Source organism: Erythrolamprus reginae, chromosome 2, assembly GCF_031021105.1.
Source record: "Erythrolamprus reginae isolate rEryReg1 chromosome 2, rEryReg1.hap1, whole genome shotgun sequence".
NCBI classification, from domain to species: Eukaryota; Metazoa; Chordata; class Lepidosauria; order Squamata; family Dipsadidae; genus Erythrolamprus; species Erythrolamprus reginae.
The window spans coordinates 158,843,042-158,863,685 of NC_091951.1; the positions used below are offsets into that span (position 1 = coordinate 158,843,042).

Below are 20,644 nucleotides of genomic sequence, written 5' to 3' on the forward strand. Positions count from 1 at the left end.
AACAAATGGGAAAATACTCTTTTATTTTCAGGATTCATTATGTGAGAAAACAGGAAATTGTTTGGCAAAAGATGGATATTTTCTGGAAAATTATTTTCATCAGTACAAGCACAAATATCCAGTCTTCCCCAAAATTACCATTGAGTATTTGCAGGGAATTGCCAACTTCCGTTTATGCATGGATAGAGCTGCAGAGGTGATATTTGAACTCCATGAAAGTTCAGGCAAGTGGATTATGGTAGCTACATGGAAATGCTAACTTCCCCAGAGAACTGTTAAAAGCAAGTTCTAATTCGCGGTGTATGTGAATAAAAAAAATCCCTATTTCTGTAGCTTACACTACCTTGAGAAGATGCTTTACTTGTAAATACAAGACCTTGCAAGACAAATTCTCTTTGCAAGATAGGTTCACCATCTTCTTAGAACTGCTGTAGTATGGTTGGGAATTAAACACCAACTTCTCTTCTTTCTGCAGCCATTAATGAAGAAAAAGAAAAGCAAATCTACTTGGGAAAAGTGAGGCGGTTCTTCTGTTATACTCAAAATAACTGGCATCACATTTATCTTGTCCGAAAACTTACTAACCAGTACGGGTTGGAATTTACCCAGAAGCTTCTGAATGACCACCAGTATCATTGGATGTTTCCATCAGAAATAACTAAAGAGCTACAGGTAATGGTGATCTATTACCAACTTACACATGTTTCTGGAATAGAAATAGTTTCACAATGTTTTATAACCCTCTCTAAGTGGTTGATAGAGTCAGCATATTGCCCCCAACAATCTAGGTCCTCATTTTACTCACCTCAGAAAGATGGAAGACTGAGTCAACTTTCAGCTGGCCAGGATCGAACTCCTAGCAGTGGTATGCAAAGGTAGCCTGTAAAACTGCATTCTAGCCACTGTGGCACCATGGCTTTTCCAAAGACCACTTTGAACAGGAATGGGTAAATGAATGGGTGTAGGAAGGAATTTTTTGGAAGGATCTTTGTTTGGCTTCCCTTGATTAGATTATTTTGCTGTGAGATACTAGTGTTAAAATAGAATAGTTGGAGAGGCAGCTATCTAAGATTAAGCTATCAGGCAATTCTGAATGATCAATGGATTAATTCAATTCAATTCAATTTATTAGATTTGTATTTCTAATTGCCTGACTTTCTAAATAAAATCTGAAAATCCCATTGACTATGGTAGGGACAGGTTAAATGAATGAGTGAATTAGTATATACAGTATGTCTTTAAGAGGTTTATTTATGTTGTGGTTTGTGGCTTCAGGCATTCCAACCTGATCGCATTGATCATTTCCTGGTTTCTGGCAAGGATTACAAAGCCATACGCAATTGTGTGGGGGAAGCATTGATAACAGGCAAAACAGAAATCATTGCAGCAGCCCTGAAGGTAACATCTTTCTTTCTGAGCAGCTTGGCTCTTCTTGGTTATAATAATAATAATAATAATAATAATAATAATAATAATAATAATAATAATAATAATAACAACAACAACAACAACAACAACAACAATAATTTATTAGACTTGTATGCTGCCCCTCTCCAAAGACTTGGAGCGGTTATCAGGAAGGGTGCCTATTCTCATTTGTTAATAATCACAAAGTGCAAAGGGATTTCAAGGAGCCATTCATTTCTGTTTCTATAGTGGACAAAAAAGAGATTTTGTTGATACATTTTTAAACAGCCAAATGGTGCTCTGGAATTTTTTCTCCAGTTTTTCTAGACAGTGTTAAATACCCAGTTTGGAATTTTGGAAGGAAGTTTTACTGTAATTGTGTAATTGTTTACAATGAAAAACTATTTTTCCATCAGAAATAGCTCAGCCTGTTTGAGCCCCTTTGGAATTTAATTCTCATGGTAGCCATGAGGAAATTTACTTATCCCCAATCTTTCTCATCCCTCAGATCCTCTCTGTCACTCAAGATTACTTTATTTTTGTTTTCTGGGTATTTTGGGGTATGGGGAGTTCCTCCCCCCCCCCCCAACAAAGCACCATACAGTGTTCCCTCGACTTTTGCGGGGGATGCGTTCCGAGACCTCCCGCGAAAGTCGAATTTCCGTGAAGTAGAGATGCGGAAGTAAATACACTATTTTTGGCTATGAACAGTATTTCAAGCCTTCCCTTAACACTTTAAACCCCTAAATTACAATTTTCCATTCCCTTAGCAACCATTTAGATTATTTCTCATCATGTTTATTTATTAAAGTTTATTAAAAAATATTTATTAAAGGCGGATGAAAGTTTGGCGATGACATATGACTTCATCGGGCAGGAAAAACTGTGGTATAGGGGAAAAAACCTGCAAAGTATTTTTTAATATTTTTGAAAAACCGTGGTATAGACTTTTCGCGATGTTCGAACCCGCGAAAATCGAGGGAACACTGTACTGTAATTATTCCCTAATTTTATTTTTCTGGGACCTGGAAGCATTCCTTCACACAAAGTTGAAGCTCATGTTAGCATTTTTCATAGCAGTGTGCTGATGTATCCATAGCAGCTTTAATTAATAGAATCTGGGGAGAAAGGTATGCATAGAATCTGAGCTTTAATCCACTTTGGTCACATCAGGATCTTTGATTCTAATTAACCTGGCAACACTAATTTGTTTTCTTGAGTCTTTTTGTAGAATGCTTTGTGTATTGTGTTTGATCGATGTGGAAGATCTTACACGGAGAAACAAAAAAAAATTTAAAAATCCAGTGCAAATTACGGTACTTGCACTAGTTGGTGGAATAAATTTGATTGCCAGATCAGAATTGAGATTCTTATGCAAATCTGTGTCTTTCCCTTGACTGGTTTTGTCTTTACCTAATTGGTGAGAAACATTTTACAAAAGCAGCTTGGTTAAGCTGTTTATAGATTGTTCTAGGAGGATTTCAACTACTTCGTATAATTTAATACTTTTTTGGAGTTTGGAGTATAAGGCTGTGTTGTTGTTACTTCATGTTTTATTCTGTGCTCTTAATAATTCTGTTACCAGCCAAAGATAGACATTCTCCTGATTATTTTATTTTTAATAGTTTTGGTTACTTGTATCCTTCTCTTTAGGCATATAAGGGCTCCAAATCTGCACTGTCAGTTCATTTTCTATTGATTATCTACAGAGAGCTCACATCACTGTATGGATGCAGAGATCCAAATGGTCACCCTAAGCAGAAGGTGAATAGATTTTAATTGTGATCTACAAATAAGGGTTATTTTAGATGGAAAGATCCTGCTAATCATAGAAATGACTGAGGTAACCTAAATACAGGTAGTTCCCAATTTATAACAGTTCACTTAATGATCTTTCGAAGTTACAGCTGCACCGAAAATGTGACTTACAACCATTTTTTCACATTTATAATCATTGTGGTATCCTCATGATCAGGTGATTTACATTTGGATGGTTGACAACTGACCCACATTTATGATGGTTGCAGTGTCACGGAGTCATGTGATCCTTTTTTGTGTTCTTCCGACTAGCAAAGTTTAAATTTTAAATGTTTTAAATTTAAATTTTCCAATTTCTAATGTATTTTTAATGTATTACGTTGTAATATTACATATTACTTATGTAGAAGCAGAAAGAAAGAAAGAAAGGAAAGAAAGAAAATTAGTTAGTTTGTGGCAAAGTCATAACCATGTTTCTTATTTAAGAAATTTAACAAATCTTCAGAGAAAAGTCATGAAATGAGGCAAAATTCACAAATTTCTCACTTAGCAATATCCATTTTGGCCTCAATTGTGGTTGTAAGTCGAGGACTATCTTTATAGGTTAGTTGGGCAGGAAACCAAATATTCTGTGTTTTATCTTCAGGACACTCACAACAGCAGTTTTGAGTGCAGAACATTTTAGGATCAAACATTTTGCACACCCTGAATGGGTTGTGGTTTTTCTCAGCTGTTTCCATGTGGAAAATCTGTTGACAAGATTGTACCTATAAACAAGACCTGGCATTTCAAGGCCCATTGGTCACATCTGGCCTGTGGGTCGTCCCAATCCATCCCGTGATGGCATCGATGGCAGGGCTTCTGACAGCAACAATGCAATGGTGACAGGGGCAGGTAGCCCTTCACAACAGTCTCAGTTTCTCATATGGCTACATGAAAAAATGAATTGCCCTCCCCTGCTAAAAGCCAATTTTGCTATTTGTGCTTTATGTTAGTGGATTCCTACCTTGTCCAGAATACTCTTAGTATTACTATATTGTAAGTTTCCTAGAGTCACTGAAGCGGGCAGCAAACAACTGCTGATAACAAAGTGCAGCAATATTAAATGGATGAATGTGTAAATAAGTAAATAATAACATCATCATTATGTCACTGATTAAGTCTTTTGAACTTGTGGGAAAATCTTATTAAGTTCTCCCCCCCCCCTCTTTTTTTCAGCAATGTGATATACTTAAAGAATTTATCCAGAACTCCGGGGTTCTTGCATCTCCAAACCAGAAGTCATTTGCTGAATCTCTTGTGTCTAATCAGCTCCCTTTGTTGACCCTGGCTCCTCTGTCTTTTGCCCACAACACGATGGTGATTGAAATGGCAATTCATACTGCAGTTGTTTTGCACTGTGGCCAGAATCGAATCCTTGAACCTCTAAGGAATCTGGCATTCTCACCTAATACGATGCTGGTAAGGAAATTCATGCTGGACTTTTTCTTTTTGAATTTAAAGTCTTATTTTTTTTAAAAAAAATAGTATAATGTTTCTTTGTTAACTTGAATATTCAAGAAGGTTAACAACTACTATAATATTTAATGCAGATTTTTAAAATAAAAAATACATAAATGAACAATGACTAAATTAATGAACAAGAAATCAAGGCCTACAGAAAGCAGTTCTAGAGGTAGAGAGAGTGGGTATCAAACACTCCCTAACTTGAGAATGTTCTTTGGCAAGAGTCTCTGTTATATGTTTTAACAACGGGATGGATCCATTGCGTGGAAAGCTGCCTTTTAAGGAAGCACACTGGAGTCCCTTTAAAGCAGTATTTCTCAACTTGGCAACTTTAAGGTGGGTGGACTTCAACTCCCAGAATTCCTCTGGCTAGCTGGAGAATTCTGGAAGTTGACCCATCCATCTTAAAGTCACCAAGGTTGAGAAATACTGATCTAAAGTATTAAATATAAACACCAACTACTTAAATTATGCTCATGAAACATTTGGTATAGATACAATGGAATTTCAGGATCTTTTACTGGTTAATTAATTGCATAGCATGCCAGTTAAACCTTTTAGACTTTCTTCAGAGGTAATGCTGGAAAATAGCAACAGCACTTAGACTTATATACCGCTTCATAATGTTTTACAATCCCCTCTAGATGGTTTACAGAGTCAGCATTTTATCCTCCCCCCCCCCCCAAAACAATCTGGCTCCTTATTTTACCAACCTCACAAGGATGAAAGCTGAGTCAACCTTGAGGCAATCAGGATCGAGCCTCTTGCAATGAGCAGAGTTACCCTGCGATAATTACTAGATAAGTGATCAAAGCAATGGAAACGGCAGTTTAATGTTTCCATATGTAAAATCCTCGGCTTCCTCCTCCCCGTGGAGGAGGAAGCCGAGGAAAATATCTTGGAGATTGCTGGTTTGTGACGAGGTTTGTGGAGGCTGTGTGGTGGCTGTGTGACTGTGCGGTGTTGCTGAAGGACTGGCGAATTGGAGATGTTGCCTGACAGCTACAGAGACGTGGGAAGAAGCCTGGGGCGAACATCGAGAGCCGAGCGGCACTGTGGAGACGGAGGGGCCAAGACCGGTGGCTGAGGCATAGAGAGACTTGGAAGTCTGCTCAGAGAGTCTGGAGGACAGAATTTATATGCTTAGGACTTTGTCATCTCCTATTGAACTGTGCTGAACTGAACACTGAACATTATTGAGCTCCCCTTTGAGAACTGGTGCTACATGCTCCTGACTTGTTGATTAATGAATTTTAATCTACTATTTTCTTAATTTTTTAAATAATTAATTTTTAGACTATTAGTATTAATATTAATTTTTAATTCTATATTCGAATCCTATTTTTAATTAAATCATTGGGGGGGGGTTAATTGATGGATAATTGGAGTGGGTGCAATAATAAGTATGGAATGAACGATTGGGATGGGTGGGATGGGCGGCAGGGGTGGGATTATGGTATGGATGAGATGAATGGGAATGGTATGAATGACTTACTTGGCCCACCTGACGCTAGAGAGGCAGGAGGGGAGGGGGCACCGATGTCTGGAGTGGCAGAGGGTCAGAACGTCCTGGTGTTGCTGGGGAGATGCAGATATGGCGGGAGCCGTGGAGCTAGCTGTTCCAGGGGAACGAGAGATCGCTGCTTAATAATGTTCCCTTGTTCCGGCTCCGTGAGCTCAACCCAGGGCACTGGTGATGAGTGTAAATCTGGCCCTGGGCTCAGGCTGCTGCTACTTAATGCCAGGTCGGTGGTAAGTAAAGCTCTCCTCATCCGGGATTTGATTCTGGATGAGGAGGCCAACCTGGCATGTGTGACTGAAACCTGGCTGGGCCCAGAGGGAGGAGTTCCTCTTTGAAATCTGCCCAGCCAGGTTTCAGATATGGCATCAGCCTCGACCCCAGGAAGGGGGGGGGGGAGTTGCTATTATAGCCAGAGAGAGGCTTTGCCTGCGTAGACTCGTTGCTCCAGAGATTGTGGGTTGTGAATCCCTCCTGGTGAAGTTGGACTTAGTGGTTCAGGTGGGCTTGTACCTTTATGGGGAAGGTTGTTGAGAAGGTGGTGGCGCTCCAGCGGTCCTGGTAAGAAGCCGATTATCTAGGCCCTCAACAGTCGGGTTTCACGCCTGGCTACAGCATGGAAACTGCTTTGGTCGCGTTGATGGATGATCTCTGGCGGGCCCGGGACAGGGGTTTATCCTCTGTCCTGGTGCTTCTTGACTGCAGCGGCTTTCGATACCATCGACCATGGTATCCTTCTGCGCCGGCTGGAGGGGTTGGGAGTGGGAGGCACTGTTCTTCAGTGGTTCTCCTCTTACCTCTCCGGTCAGTCGCAGTTGGTTTTAGTGGGGGGTCAGAGGTCGACTTCTAGATTACTCCCTTGTGGGGTGCCTCAGGGTCGGTCCTCTCTCCCCTGCTATTCAATATCTACATGAAACCGCTGGGTGAGATCATCCAGGAGCATGGGGTGAGGTATCATCAGTACGCCGATGATACCCAGTTGTACATCTCCACCCCATGTCCAGTCAACAAAGCAGTGGAAGTGATGTGCTGGTGCCTGTAGGCTGTTAGGGTCTGGATGGATGTCAACAGAGTCAAACTCAATCCTGATAAGACGGAGTGGCTGTGGGTTTTGCCTCCCAGGGACAATTCCATCTGTCCATCCATAACCCTGGGGGGGGGGGAATTATTGACCCCCTCAGAGAGGGTCCGCAACTTGGGCATCCTCCTCGATCCACAGTTTACATTAGAGAACCATCTTTCAGCTGTGGCGAGGGGGGCATTTGCCCAGGTTTGCCTGGTGCACCAGTTGCGGCCCTATCTGGACCGGGACTCACTGCTCATAGTCAATCATGCCCTCATCACCTCGAAGTTTGACTACTGTAATGCTCTCTACATGGGGCTCCCTGTGAAGAGTGTTCGGAAACTTCAGATCGTGCAGAATGCAGCTGCGAGAGCAATCATGGGCTTCCCCAGGTATGCCCATATTACACCAACACTCCGTAGTCTGCATTGGTTGCCGATCAGTTTCCGGTCACAATTCAAAGTGTTGGTTATGACCTATAAAGCCCTTCATGGCATCAGACCAGAATATCTCTGGGACTGCCTTCTGCCGCACGAATCCCAGCGACCAGTTAGGTCCCACAGAGTTGATCTTCTCCGGGTCCCGTTGACTAAACAATGTCGCTTGGCGGGACCCAGGGGAAGAGCCTTCTCTGTGGCGCCCCCAACACTCTGGAACCAGCTCCCCCCAGACATTAGAATTGCCCCCACCCTCCTTGCCTTTTGTAAACTCCTTAAAACCTACCTCTGCCGTCAGGCATAAGGGAATTGAGACATCTCCCCCGGGCCTATGCAGTTTATGCATGGTATGTTTGTGTGTATGTTTTTGCTTTTTAATAAGGGGTTTTAGTGACTTTTAAATTATTAGATTTGTTATACATTGTTTTATTGTTGTTGTGAGCCGCCCCGAGTCTACGGAGAGGGGCGGCATACAAATCAATTCAATTCAATTCAATTCAATTATGCACTTGGGGAAAGGTATCCTCAATCTGAATATTGTATTGGCAGTTCTGTGTTAGCAAAAACCTCAGAAGGGAAGGATTTGGGGTAGTGATTTCTAAATTAGTGAATTCTGGGTGAACAGTGCAGTCAGGCTGTAGGGAAAACAAGTACAATGCTTGGCTGCCTAGCTAGAGGTATAACAAGCAGGAAGAGGGAGATTGTGATTCCGCTGTATAGAGCGCTGGTGAGACCCCATTTGGAATACTGTGTTCAGTTCTGGAGACCTCACCTATAAAAAGATACTGATAAAATTGAACGGGTGCAAAGACGGGGTTCAAAAATGGTGGAAGATCTTAAGCATAAAACTTATCAGGAAAGACTTAATGAACTCCATCTGTATAATCTGGAGGACAGAAGGGCAAGGGGGGAACATGATCAAAACATTTAAATATGTTAAAGGGTTAAATAAGGTTCAGGAGGGAAGTATTTTTAATAGGAAAGTGAACATAAGAACAAGGGGGCACAATCTGAGTTTAGTTGGGAGAAAGATCAGAAGATCAAAAGCAACATGAGAAAATATTATTTTACTGAAAGAGTAGTAGATGCTTGGAACAAACTTCCAGCAGATGTGGTTGGTAAATTCACAGTAACTGAATTTAAACTTGCCTGGGATAAACATAATCCATCCTAAGATAAAATACAAGAAATAGTATAAGGGCAGACTAGATGGACCATGAGGTCTTTTTCTGCCGTCAGTCTTCTATGTTTCTATGTTAATACTACATTCTAACCACCGCACCACCACGGCTGAAACAAACTAGCTTGTTTCCCAATTTCCCCCTTCTGTTTATTTACACCTCTACAATTTGGAGATAATTCTCAGTGTTTACTTTTTATGAGAGTTTATATGAAACAATGAATTTGTATCAGTTAGATTGGGCAGTCCTAAAGAGACTTATCATTGTGCATTATCACAATTCAATTTTTCCATTTGTCCTTTCACCAGAACGCTTTTCTGCCAACCATGCCAGAAGACATGTTTGCTCAAGCTGTGAAGTGGAGGTTAACAGGAAATGTTCATTGGTATAGTGAGTATCAATCGTTGGGGTTGGCCTAAAAATATTTCAATAAAAGAAACAGAAAATAGCAACACAAACAATAATTCTTACTTTGAGATTCAGAGGTTTATTTCATGAACAATTTGGAACATGAACAGCCATCATAACATTATTTACATCAATAACTCCATACAATGAGGTCCATTGACATAGCTGAGTCCAGCAAGGATTATCTATGGCCGGTGGCCCTGAACTCATCTCAAGACATTCTTTTTGTTCTTTTCTACACACATTTCATGACTTCCTCACATACTGACCATCAGTTAGCACATACTTGCATGTACAGGTGAAATATCCTACCATCTGCTATTTTCAGTTCCCTATTTCTCACAGCTTCAATATTCTGATTCCAAATATATATGTCAGAACTACTTACTTAGCAAAATCATATTTCACAGTAACAGCTCAGCAGGATTACAGATAGTTCTGATACACTTTGAAATCTAAAACTTTATATATAAAACTTTGGTTCATGTAGGATTTTTTTAAGGGCCCGCTATTCTTCTGAGACATATGGACTCTGGTAGTCCAATAAGCTATTTGTCCATTTCTCATAGGGTATATGATGGGAAAGTAATGCCAGACATCTCACAAGTATAGATCTGAATAAACTTTGCTATTTTCCAGGAACATATTTTCATAAGTCATAGTCATTTCTGTTTTTGTGAGGGTCCTCAAATGTATTAGCTTTGTGACCTACACAATGGTCTTTAAGAAAATGTCATATGACCATAAGTATATAGGCATTGATGGGCGTGGAGGTGAGAATTATTGACAAATTCACAGCCAGGAAGAGAATGGGTAGTCATAAAATATTATTTCATAGAATGGCAAGCTAAAAGCATGTAAAATGCAAATTAAACCTAAATGCAAGATATAAACACACACACACACACACACACACACACACAGAGAGAGAGAGAGAGAGAGAGAGAGAGAGAGAGCGAGAGCAGTCTTTTCCTTTCTTCTATACCAAGTAGCATTACCACATCTAGCTTTGGTTTCTGGCTTCTTTATGAAACAAGGAGAGATTTATAAACAAGAACAAGAGGTTAAGAGCATGGCATTTTGCAGAGGAAATTAAATGGTGCCTATATTGTTCTACCTGCCAATTTAAATCATTTGTCATGAAATCAGGGATGTCAATTTGTGATATTTTAAAGAATCTCATAGACTATCATGTACAGAAATGGGAAACATTTGTGAAGGTGTTTGTATCTTTACTGCCCTAGTGCTTACATACAACCAGAATATAAAAGTGTTAGTATTTTCTGATCATGCATATCAATGCCATGTAACAGATACAGTGATAATCTGCAAAATTGGTGCAATCCATCTCTGAAAGCAGCCAACATAGTTTATTTTTAAAACGAGTTTTCATCATGCAATATGTAGATTTGGTTGCTCAGATGCAGTTTTAATTGGAGAAAAATAGGGGAAGAAAACCTTGGAAAGATAATGCTTTTAGTCTTGCTGCTATATTGATGTACAAAACATCAGTTGCATTGTTGGTTTCTACAGCACAGGTAAATAAATTTCTCCTGAATAAGTCTTCTATTTCTTCCTAAGAAATAAATGTTAAAGACTAATATGCAGCTTTCATATTTACTTCTGTTTCATATGACATTGCTGTTTTTGAAGATTCAAAAACCAGACTATTCTCCCCTGCACTGCTCGGAGAGTCCAATGTGGGGTTGTTCTTCAGCCTCATTGGCAGGGACTGAGTTAAAAATTAACATAATTATTATGTCCCGCCCACCTCTACTTCCCTAGGTTCAGTCTAAAAAACTCAGTCATAGTGTAGGGACTATGAGTTTCTTCTCCTCTCGTAAGAGAGGATTTTTTCTTTATTGTTTACTAATGCCTTTTTTTCCTTTCTCTATAGGGGGAAGACTTCACAAGAGACCCACTGCCCTCCGGGGTATGGCTCTCCAACTCTTCAATCCCTGAGAGGCCACTGGTCTCCGGAGCATTGCCTTGAGGACAGGGGTCGCTGGATTGGGGTCCCTGACGTCCGCGATCAGATCCCCCCCACCGCTCTAAAAGCATTATCCAGCGCAACGATACCCCCCCAGTATCGGCACTTACCGCCCAGAGGGGATGACAGCTGCAGGTATTTTTCCCAAAAGGATGGAAATCAGCTGTTTGGCGGTCTTGTTGCCTCGGCGGAAGAAGCGGCCGCTCGGATCGGCAGTTCCATACCGAGGGCATCAGCTGTTTGGCGGCCTCATTAAAAGCGGCCAGCAACTTCCCGGGGAGATCGATAAGGAGAAAAACAGCACCCTAAGGGGGGGTGACAACAAACGGAGATCGCCGCCCGCCCGATGTTGCGCCCGCCATTTTGGGGGTCAGGGCCATGGCCTCGAGGCTTCTCCGGGCCGTTTGCAAACGGGGGAAATTTCCCGCCTGACTTCACGGCTGCCATGTTGGGGGATAGGGGGGCAGAGTGAGTAAGCTAAAACTTACCTCTCCCCACGGCCGCCATTTTGAAAGGGGGCGTCACCATGGCAACCAAGGCCTGATTGGCTCTCTGCCTAACACCCGGCCATTCACAGACCAGGAGCTTGAGGACGTCATATTAAGGGGACCTGAGATCCCCATTCCTCCATTTTGCATTGCATTGAGCAACAACCTTTTTCTCCTGCGTTTATACTGTGAGTGTGATCTGCAATTATGTCTCAACCACCTCAGATCAGCCACAGCACCCCTGCGGTTTCTTCAAAAAATAAAAGTAAGGACAAGGGGCCCAGCACAAAATCTAAGGGGAAGAGTTCTCAGTCCTCCAATGCCCTAAAGGAGGCTGAGAAGAAAATAAAGGCCCTCGAGGCCCAGCTGGAAAGCACTAAGCCAAGACAGGGGCCTAGCCCCTCAGCCATTGTTATGCCACCCATTCATCAAAGCCCACTGGGTCCTCCTCCCTTTACAACAGCCACCTTTGAGGGGCCTACCTTCCAGGGTGTTGGGGGTCTCTCACCAGATCGCCCATTAAGTGCCCCTCCTCCATCCGAGGGTTTCCAGAGGCCAGACTGGGGCAGGCCTGCTTCACAGCCTCCAGCAGCTGCAGCTACCTTCACACCCACAGCAGCAGGACTCCGGGGGCCCACAGATAACTGGCAAGCCATGTCTCCCTCAGTACAAGACATGATAGCTTCAGCTTATGCACAGGGCATAGCAATCGGTGCCCAGCAACACCAATCCCCACTACCGCCTCGCCCCAGCAGGCAGGACATTTGGTCAGCCCCTGCACCTGGCCCCTCCTTGCATGACTCCCTTCAGGATGAGCAGGAGTTCAGAGAGGCCTTTTCAGATCCAGAGAATGAGCTGTCAGAGGATGAAGCCACATTACCAGAACAGCCAGTACTAACTGGCTTATTCAAGGCACCCCTTTACAGGATTCCCCTGAACAAGGCCAGGACCACACTGACTTTGACCAGTGCTCAAAAGACAGCGGGCCAGTATGTGGGCATGTTACCCGCTGCTAGACTCATTAATGAGCCTCAAAGGGACTCAGAAAATATCCCTGCAGTGCCCATATTTGCAGAAAACATAAAGAGGCCCTGGCAGCAACCAGCAGCAGCTCTGGGTCCATCGGCCATGGATAAAAAGTTTTATTCCTTCGATCCAGAGATAGAGGATCTTCTCCAATATCCGGCGGTGGATACCCCGGTTACCTCACTCATTTCCAATGCCCTGGTTCCATCGGAAATGGCGGATGGCTTGCGGCCCGACGATGGGAAGGCCGAAAACCTGATACGGAAAATGCACCAGCTCTGCGCCTGGTCCTTGAGAGCAGCGATGGCAGCATCCTTCTTCAACCGGGCCTCTATCCTTTGGCTTCGGGACATCCTCCCCAGGCTTGGCCCACAGGACGCTTGCCTTCGCCAAGACATTAATAAATTGATCGCCTCCACAGAGTTCTCCGCCGACGCCACCTTGGCTGCTTCAAGGTTTTCATCCCGAGCGATGGCTACCAACCTTTCCACGCGACGCCTAATATGGCTCCGCTCCTGGCAAGCGGACGCCAAATTGAAGTGGCATCTAGCCACCGCCCCCTACCAGGGGACCAAGCTCTTTGGAGAATCATTGGACCCAGTCCTAGTGGAGGACAAGGATAAGAAAAAGGTACTACCAAGGTCGGCAAGGAGGCAAGACAGGCGGGCGGCCCCATATTACAGAAGGCAGCCCTTTCGGTCGGACACAGCCGCGCCCGCGGCCTCAAACACCAGGACCTATGGACAGAGCTCCTACTCGCAGCCATCCTTCAGGTCAGACAGAACAGGTTACGAAGACAGAAACCGTCAGTTCCAGCAGTCCCGCAGACCCTTTCGGGGCGGGAACAGAGGAGGGTACCGAAAGCAGAAATGACTCACCTGTCGAGGTACCCATAGGTGGCCGCCTGCAGTCGTTCTCGGGCTCCTGGACGGCTATTTCCACCGACACTTGGGCACTCGATATCGTGACAAACGGCCTGCGCATCAATTTCCTACAGGCCCCTCCAGACAGATTTCTGCAATGCCCAACGCTATCCCAACGTAACAGACGTTCCCTGATTGCCAGGGAAGTACAGCACCTTTTGGACATCGGGGCAATAGAACCGGTGCCAGTACATCAAAGGGGTCACGGGTTCTATTCTATCGTGTTTGTGGTCCCCAAGGCGTCCGGCGGCTGCCGCTTGATTCTAAATCTCAAGCAGCTGAACATCTACGTTCACTACCAACGTTTCAAGATGCACTCCTTGCAGTCAATCCTGGCATCCATCCGGCGCCACGACTGGATGACTTCCATCGACCTCAAGGAGGCGTACCTGCACGTGCCAGTCCATCCGCATCATCGACGCTTTCTCCGCTTTTGTATACAGGACCAGCATTTTCAGTACAGGGCAATGCCCTTTGGACTTTCATCGGCCCCCAGAGCTTTCACCAAGCTCCTGGATGTGTTGACAGCCGACCTGAGAACCAAGTCCATTCGTCTCATGGCCTACCTGGACGACGTAATCATCTTGTCCAGCAGTCCTCAACAGGCCAGGCTAGATCTACAACGGACAATACAATCTCTAGAGACCTGTGGCTTCACGATCAACTTTGTGAAAAGCCACCTGGATCCAACCAGACAGCTTTTACATCTGGGAACCCTGATAGACTCTGCAGCCGGAATCGTTTACCTGTCATCAGAGAGACAGCAGAGGGTGAGGACACTGATAGCTTCCATTCAGCACCGTACCAGGGTCCCCTTGGCCCTTCTATCCCAGCTGCTGGGAGTCTACATTTCCTGCATCAGCATCGTTCCATGGGCGCGGCTGCACGCCCGCCCACTTCAATGGCTCCTCCTCCCCTTCCAAAGAGCACGCATGAGCCACTCCAAGCACCTGGTACGTCTCACGTTACCGGTCCGTCACTCTCTGCCCTGGTGGACATCTCCAGCGCTGACCACAGGCTCTCCCTTCCTACACCATCGGGAGGTGACGATTACTACAGATGCGAGCCTCTCCGGCTGGGGAGCACATTGCGGTTCCAGAGTGGCCCAGGGTCTCTGGACAGCAGACGACCTGAGGGACCCCAATATCAACCTGCTGGAACTAAGAGCAGTCTTCAAGGCACTCCACTCTTTTGCAGACCGGATAGAGGGACAGCACGTCCTCGTTATGACGGACAATGTAGCAACAAGGGCCCATATAAATCATCAGGGAGGTACGAGGTCGGGCTGGTTGATGGAGGAAGCTCATTCCCTGATGTCTTGGGCGGAAACACACCTAGTCTCGATCCAAGCGGAACACATCTCAGGATCAGACAACACCCAGGCGGATTGGTTGAGCTGCACAACAATCGACCCGGGGGAATGGTCATTGAACCCGGAGGTTTTTCAGGACATTATACACCGTTACGGGGAACCGGTAGTGGACTTGTTCGCTACCCACCTCAACAACCAAGTGGCCCGATTCTATTCCCGGTTCCCGTGCCCGGGAGCCGACCGAATCAATGCGCTCCTCTCCCCATGGCCAAGGGGTTTACTCTATGCCTTCCCTCCGACTTGCCTTCTACCCAGGGTAGTCTCCAAGATACTCTCCGAACGGGCGGAGGTAATCCTGGTCGCTCCATTTTGGCCCAGGCGACCATGGTTCGCGGACTTGATGGATCTCTCAACCTCCCCGCCGTGGAGGATCCCATACCACAGACTCTCTCTCACCCAGGGGTCGTTAGTGCACCCAGACCCTCAGTGGTGGAGGCTTGCCGTGTGGAAATTGAAGGGGAACGCTTGAGGGCGGAATCTCTGTCGGAAAAGGTCATTCATACCATCCAATCGGCTCGACGCCCATCAACAACTCGCATTTATCAAGCGACATGGGCAGCGTTTTGTAGATTCTGCAGAGCTCGAGAGATCCCCCCTCGCTCGTCCTCCGTCTTACATCTATTGGACTTCCTACAGAAGGGGCTAGACGAAGGGCTGACCCCAAACACCCTTTGCAGGCAAGTGGCAGCTATTGCCACGGTCTTAAGACCAGACCCCCTTCGCCCAATCTCCCATCATCCATGGGTTAAAGACTTTCTCCGGGGGGCCTCGAACCTCTCTCCTCCGGTCATCCATCATTTCCCATCCTGGGACTTGACTTTGGTCTTACAGGCCCTTACGGGGACACCTTTTGAACCACTGAGAGAAATCACGCTTCGCCTTCTATCAATCAAGGTGGCGTTCTTAGTCGCCATCACATCTGCTCGTAGGGTGTCAGAGCTCGCAGCATTGTCAGTCCGGCCGGACCTTTGCGTGTTCCACCCAGATCGGGTTACTCTTCGGTTGGATCCCAGTTTTCTGCCGAAGGTCAACTCAAGATTTCATAGGTCCCAGGACATAATATTGCCGGACTTTTGTACCCACGGCTCACACCCGTCAGTTTTACGCTGGCACAAAGTGGACGTCCGTAGAGCGCTAAAAATTTACATTCGACGGACCAGCTCTTTCAGGAAATCAGAAGCATTATTCGTTTCCTTCCTCCCAGGATCCATGGGCAGCAAGGTGTCTTCTAAAACTATCAGCCGATGGATCCGGTTCTGCATCATGGAAGCATACAGGACACGAGGTACTCCTTTACCAAGAACAATCACGGCTCACTCCACCAGAAGTGCAGCCGCCACAGCCGCCTGGAACACACAGGCGTCCATCGATGACATCTGTCGGGCCGCAACCTGGGCGGCCCCCACGACTTTCATCAGGCATTACCGTATAGACACGTTCGCTTCATCGGAAGCGGCATTCGGTCGCAGAGTGCTGCAACGGGTTTGTGTCCAGACACCCCTGGTCCAGCCTATCCCGCCCTAGTTTGTTTGCTTGGGTATATCCCACATTGGACTCTCCGAGCAGTGCAGGGGAGAAGGACCGTTGAACTTACCTGAACGGTCTTCTCGCTGCACTGTGAGGAGAGTCCAAACCCTCCCGGCTTATTGGCCCAGGGGTTCAGTTCGTTGACAGTTTACCTTCTTCGTTAATAAAGTTGGTTTGTTTACACTATTCCTTCGTTTTTTTCTTGACTGAACCTAGGGAGGTAGAGGTGGGCGGGACATAATAATTATGTTAATTTTTAACTCAGTCCCTGCCAATGAGGCTGAAGAACAACCCCACATTGGACTCTCCTCACAGTGCAGCGAGAAGACCGTTCAGGTAAGTTCAACGGTCCTTCTGTCTCATCTAAGAAACTGGGTCACAATAAAACAATAAACACACACAAATAAAAACATAGACTGAAAAGAGTTAAAGTTAAAAGTGAAAACCAAAGTTAAAAAAATACTAATCTTGAGGATTCCACAGACAATCTTTCTGGTAATTAGCTTAGAAAAGAGCTTGTCCATATATATGAATTTGATATGAATGACTAGTACTTGTGTTGTTGAATTGTTTTTTTTTTAAGTTTTAATTAGGATTTTAGAAATTGCTCGCTTTTTCCTTGACTTCTTTTTATTGTTATTGTAATTTTATATTGTTGTGAGCGGCCATGAGTCCTTTGGGAATAGGCAGCATATAAGTCTAAACAAACAAACAAACAAAGTTATCTGCATCTTGAGTGTCTATTTTTTCCCTTTGTTTTATCTCTATTTTACAATGTCATTAGCCTTTTGAAATCTGGTTATAATTAGGAATTCTGAGAATAATTTAGAATTCCTGGCAGTATTGTACTGATTTACTTTTTGCTTTCTTTATTCAATCAGCATGTCCAAATGGTCACCCCTGTTTTATTGGAGAGGTAAGAAATGGAAAGGGTGGGAGGGAGATTGTTTTGTATTTATAATTGGCTTAGCTCTTATGTTCTAATGACCTGTTAATTGGACTTAACTGAAAACAAGTAAACAACTATTTTCGTTCTGTTTTTTAATATTTTGCTCCCCCTCCCCCCCAGTGTGGTCAACCTATGCAACGCAGTCGTTGTGTTGATTGTGGTGTTGAAATCGGAGGTGATAACCACAGGGCAGTGCTAAACTTCCAAAGAGCAAGGTTTGAATGTCAAATTCTTGGAATTTTATTTGTAAATGCTGATGAAAAGATGTATCATTGCCTGATCTTTTGTGTACACATACTATTTCCTGCCTAGCAAAATTAGATTGAATATCATCTATGGACTCCTAATGTCAGTTTTCATTCTGAGTAACTCTAGCTAATTGTTAGATCAGTCAAATGGAAGAGACTGGACTCAAGCTTTGGTGACAACAGCTCTTTATGCACAAATACAGCGACTGCTTACCTGACAGCTTGCCCTTTTATAGGGAGCTGTCAGATTGCTGCTCCAATCAGGTTGGTTTATTTTCCCACCGGAACAGTGAACCTGATTTGTAACCTTCTTAACTAACTCTGAGTATCTAACACCCTTACCCTCTGAGTATGGACTTTGCCCAATCAGAAACCCCTTAGCTAATGTAATCCTGTAAGTAGGCGGGACACTTATGGGCTCTTTCAGACCTGCACAGTTTAGTTGGTGCAGTGGCATCAGACCATTTGGTTGCATCCCCTGGCTGCTGCATCCCCTGGCTCTTCTAATGGCTTTGCCTGGAAGTTTTGGGGCGTGGCCACTTCTGGATCTTCTTTGCTCAGGGACCGTCCCTAAATGCTTGCCTCTACAGGTGCATACTGTGGTTCCATTGCGCTTGAGTTCACTATGGAGGGTGTGTGTGATTGTTGGTGTCTGTGAGTGTTTTGTAATTGTTTTTAGAGTCTATTTCTGATTGCCTAGTGGGCCTTAAGGGACCCCGGAGTTGGTCTATGTGCCTTCACCATTGCCTGCCATCATTTAGTTTCACCCGATAAGATCATGAGCTGGTGATTTCAATTATTATGCCGGGGACCCAGAAAGCTTGCCCAGTGTTTCCCCTATAATAAGACATGTCTTGATATTAAGCCCAACAGGGCTTTTCAGGACTTCTGCTGAAATAACTCCCCCCCTGGAAATAAGCCCCCCAACTACTATCCAGGGAAAGGGGAGAAATGCCCCATGCACCCCACACACCCTTACCAAGGCACGTTGCTTGCCTGCCAATATTCAAAAGGGGGAGGAGGGGAAAATCTTTTATTTTTCTGTCAATTGAAAAACCCAAAGGCCAGCGTAAACCTATAATCTTATAATACATTTGGGAAAGCTTAGGCATTCTGAAGCAAGTTCCCCTACAATTGGCATCAAAGCTCTCTGTTTAAACAGTTTGGAAAATGTTAAAATTGCAACAACAAAGAAAACCATGGATAGGGTAGAAAAAAATAGAAATAGGTAGGTATATTCAAGATATAATGAAGTTTCTGGGACAGAGTCAACTTTAACAGAAACTAGAGAATATAGGTTAAGTGGACACTAAAAATCAAACCCCCATGTAATTCTCTCTGGTTATTCACTGCAGCTAGAAATTTCTGTGAGCCCAATTTCTTGAGTCCTGGAAGAAATTGCAGTGTATTGCAAGGGGGAGGAGAAAGGAAGAAAAGTCTCCATAAACTCCTCATTTGCTATCTAAAATCAAGAGTGCTATTCATTATTTTCTAGAGGTTTAGTTTACTAGTCATTTTGGATACTTTTCTGTCTAACTGGAATATTTAGAATTCACATTGTTAGAGGTACCTGTTACACATCATTTTGAACTCAACAATATTAGCATGTAGATCAGAAGATAATCTGCACTGATAAATAATTTCTATTGTTTCTCCTTTCTCCTGAAATTTCTCCATATCAGTCCATTCTATTCCCTCATGAACCATCCCATCCCTACACAAAACAAATAAAATGTTTAAGATGCTTGGTAGGATTACTTCAGCAATTGTATAATGTATTTAATTTTGTTTAAAACAGTTCCTTAGACAAAATAAATACTGCTACAACTTTGTGTGTATTGCATAATATAAAAATAGTCCACATACAACCACAATTGAGTCCAAAATTATTATTGGCAAGCAAGACAGTTAATTAAGTTTTGTCCCACTTTACAACTTTTCTTGCCACAGTTGTTTTTTTTGTTTTTTTTAATTGATTTTCATAAAATAGACACACAAACATACAAACATTAAACACAAAATGGGGATACATTTTCCCCGCTTATCTTGAAAGTATAAATTCAAATACAGAAAAAGAATACATAGTTAGATATATGTGGAATATTGAAAATTTTGCTAAATTTTGAATTAAAGTTTTTCACATTTTTACTAATATATATATAGGACCAAAATTCTTACTGTATTACTTATATATAAACTAATTCTTATATATAAACTAATTCTAACGTAATCCTTAAACACAATAAATTTAACTAATACTAATATAACCCAAGTAAAAACAAGTACCACATGTTTGCTAAAAAGAGATTATATATCTTATTTTTTCTTATCTATCCATTTATAAACTTTGTTCCATGTTTCGTACAACTTAGTATCTTCTTGATCATTTAGACGTCTTGTCATCATATCCATTCTCCCCTGCACTGTTCGGAGAGTCCAATATGGGTTGTTCTTCAGCCTCATTGGCAGGGACTGAGTTAAAAATTAACATAATTATGTCCCGCCCCCCTCTACCTCCTCAGGTTCAGTCTTAAAAACTCAGTCATAGTGTAGGGACTATGAGTTTTCTTCTCACAGTATGTGAGATTTATAGGATGTTTACTAACAATAATTTTTTTCTCCTTTTTTTCCCTTTCTCTATAGGAGGAAGACCTGGATCTCGAGAACCACTGCCCTCCGGGGTATTGTTCTCCGTCTCTTCAATCCCTGAGAGGCCACTGCTCTCCGGAGTATTGCCTTGCTGAAAGGGATCGCTGGATTGGGGTCCCTGACGCCCGCGATCAGACCCCCCCCCCCAACCACTCTTCCAGCGCAACGAGTCTCCGAGTATCGGTTCTTACCG

At 43.7% G+C, this 20,644-nt stretch overlaps 1 protein-coding gene across 1 annotated transcript in view; it reads left to right on the forward strand.

The window, feature by feature from the left end:
• RNF213 (ring finger protein 213) overlaps positions 1-20,644 on the forward strand; it is a 164,764-nt gene that overhangs the window by 117,168 nt on the left and 26,952 nt on the right. The window contains 8 exon segments of the mRNA XM_070740206.1: positions 32-224; positions 476-672; positions 1,276-1,398; positions 3,061-3,171; positions 4,384-4,626; positions 9,180-9,261; positions 17,487-17,521; positions 17,675-17,769. Of these exon segments, the coding sequence (XP_070596307.1) occupies positions 32-224; positions 476-672; positions 1,276-1,398; positions 3,061-3,171; positions 4,384-4,626; positions 9,180-9,261; positions 17,487-17,521; positions 17,675-17,769 (1,079 nt within the window).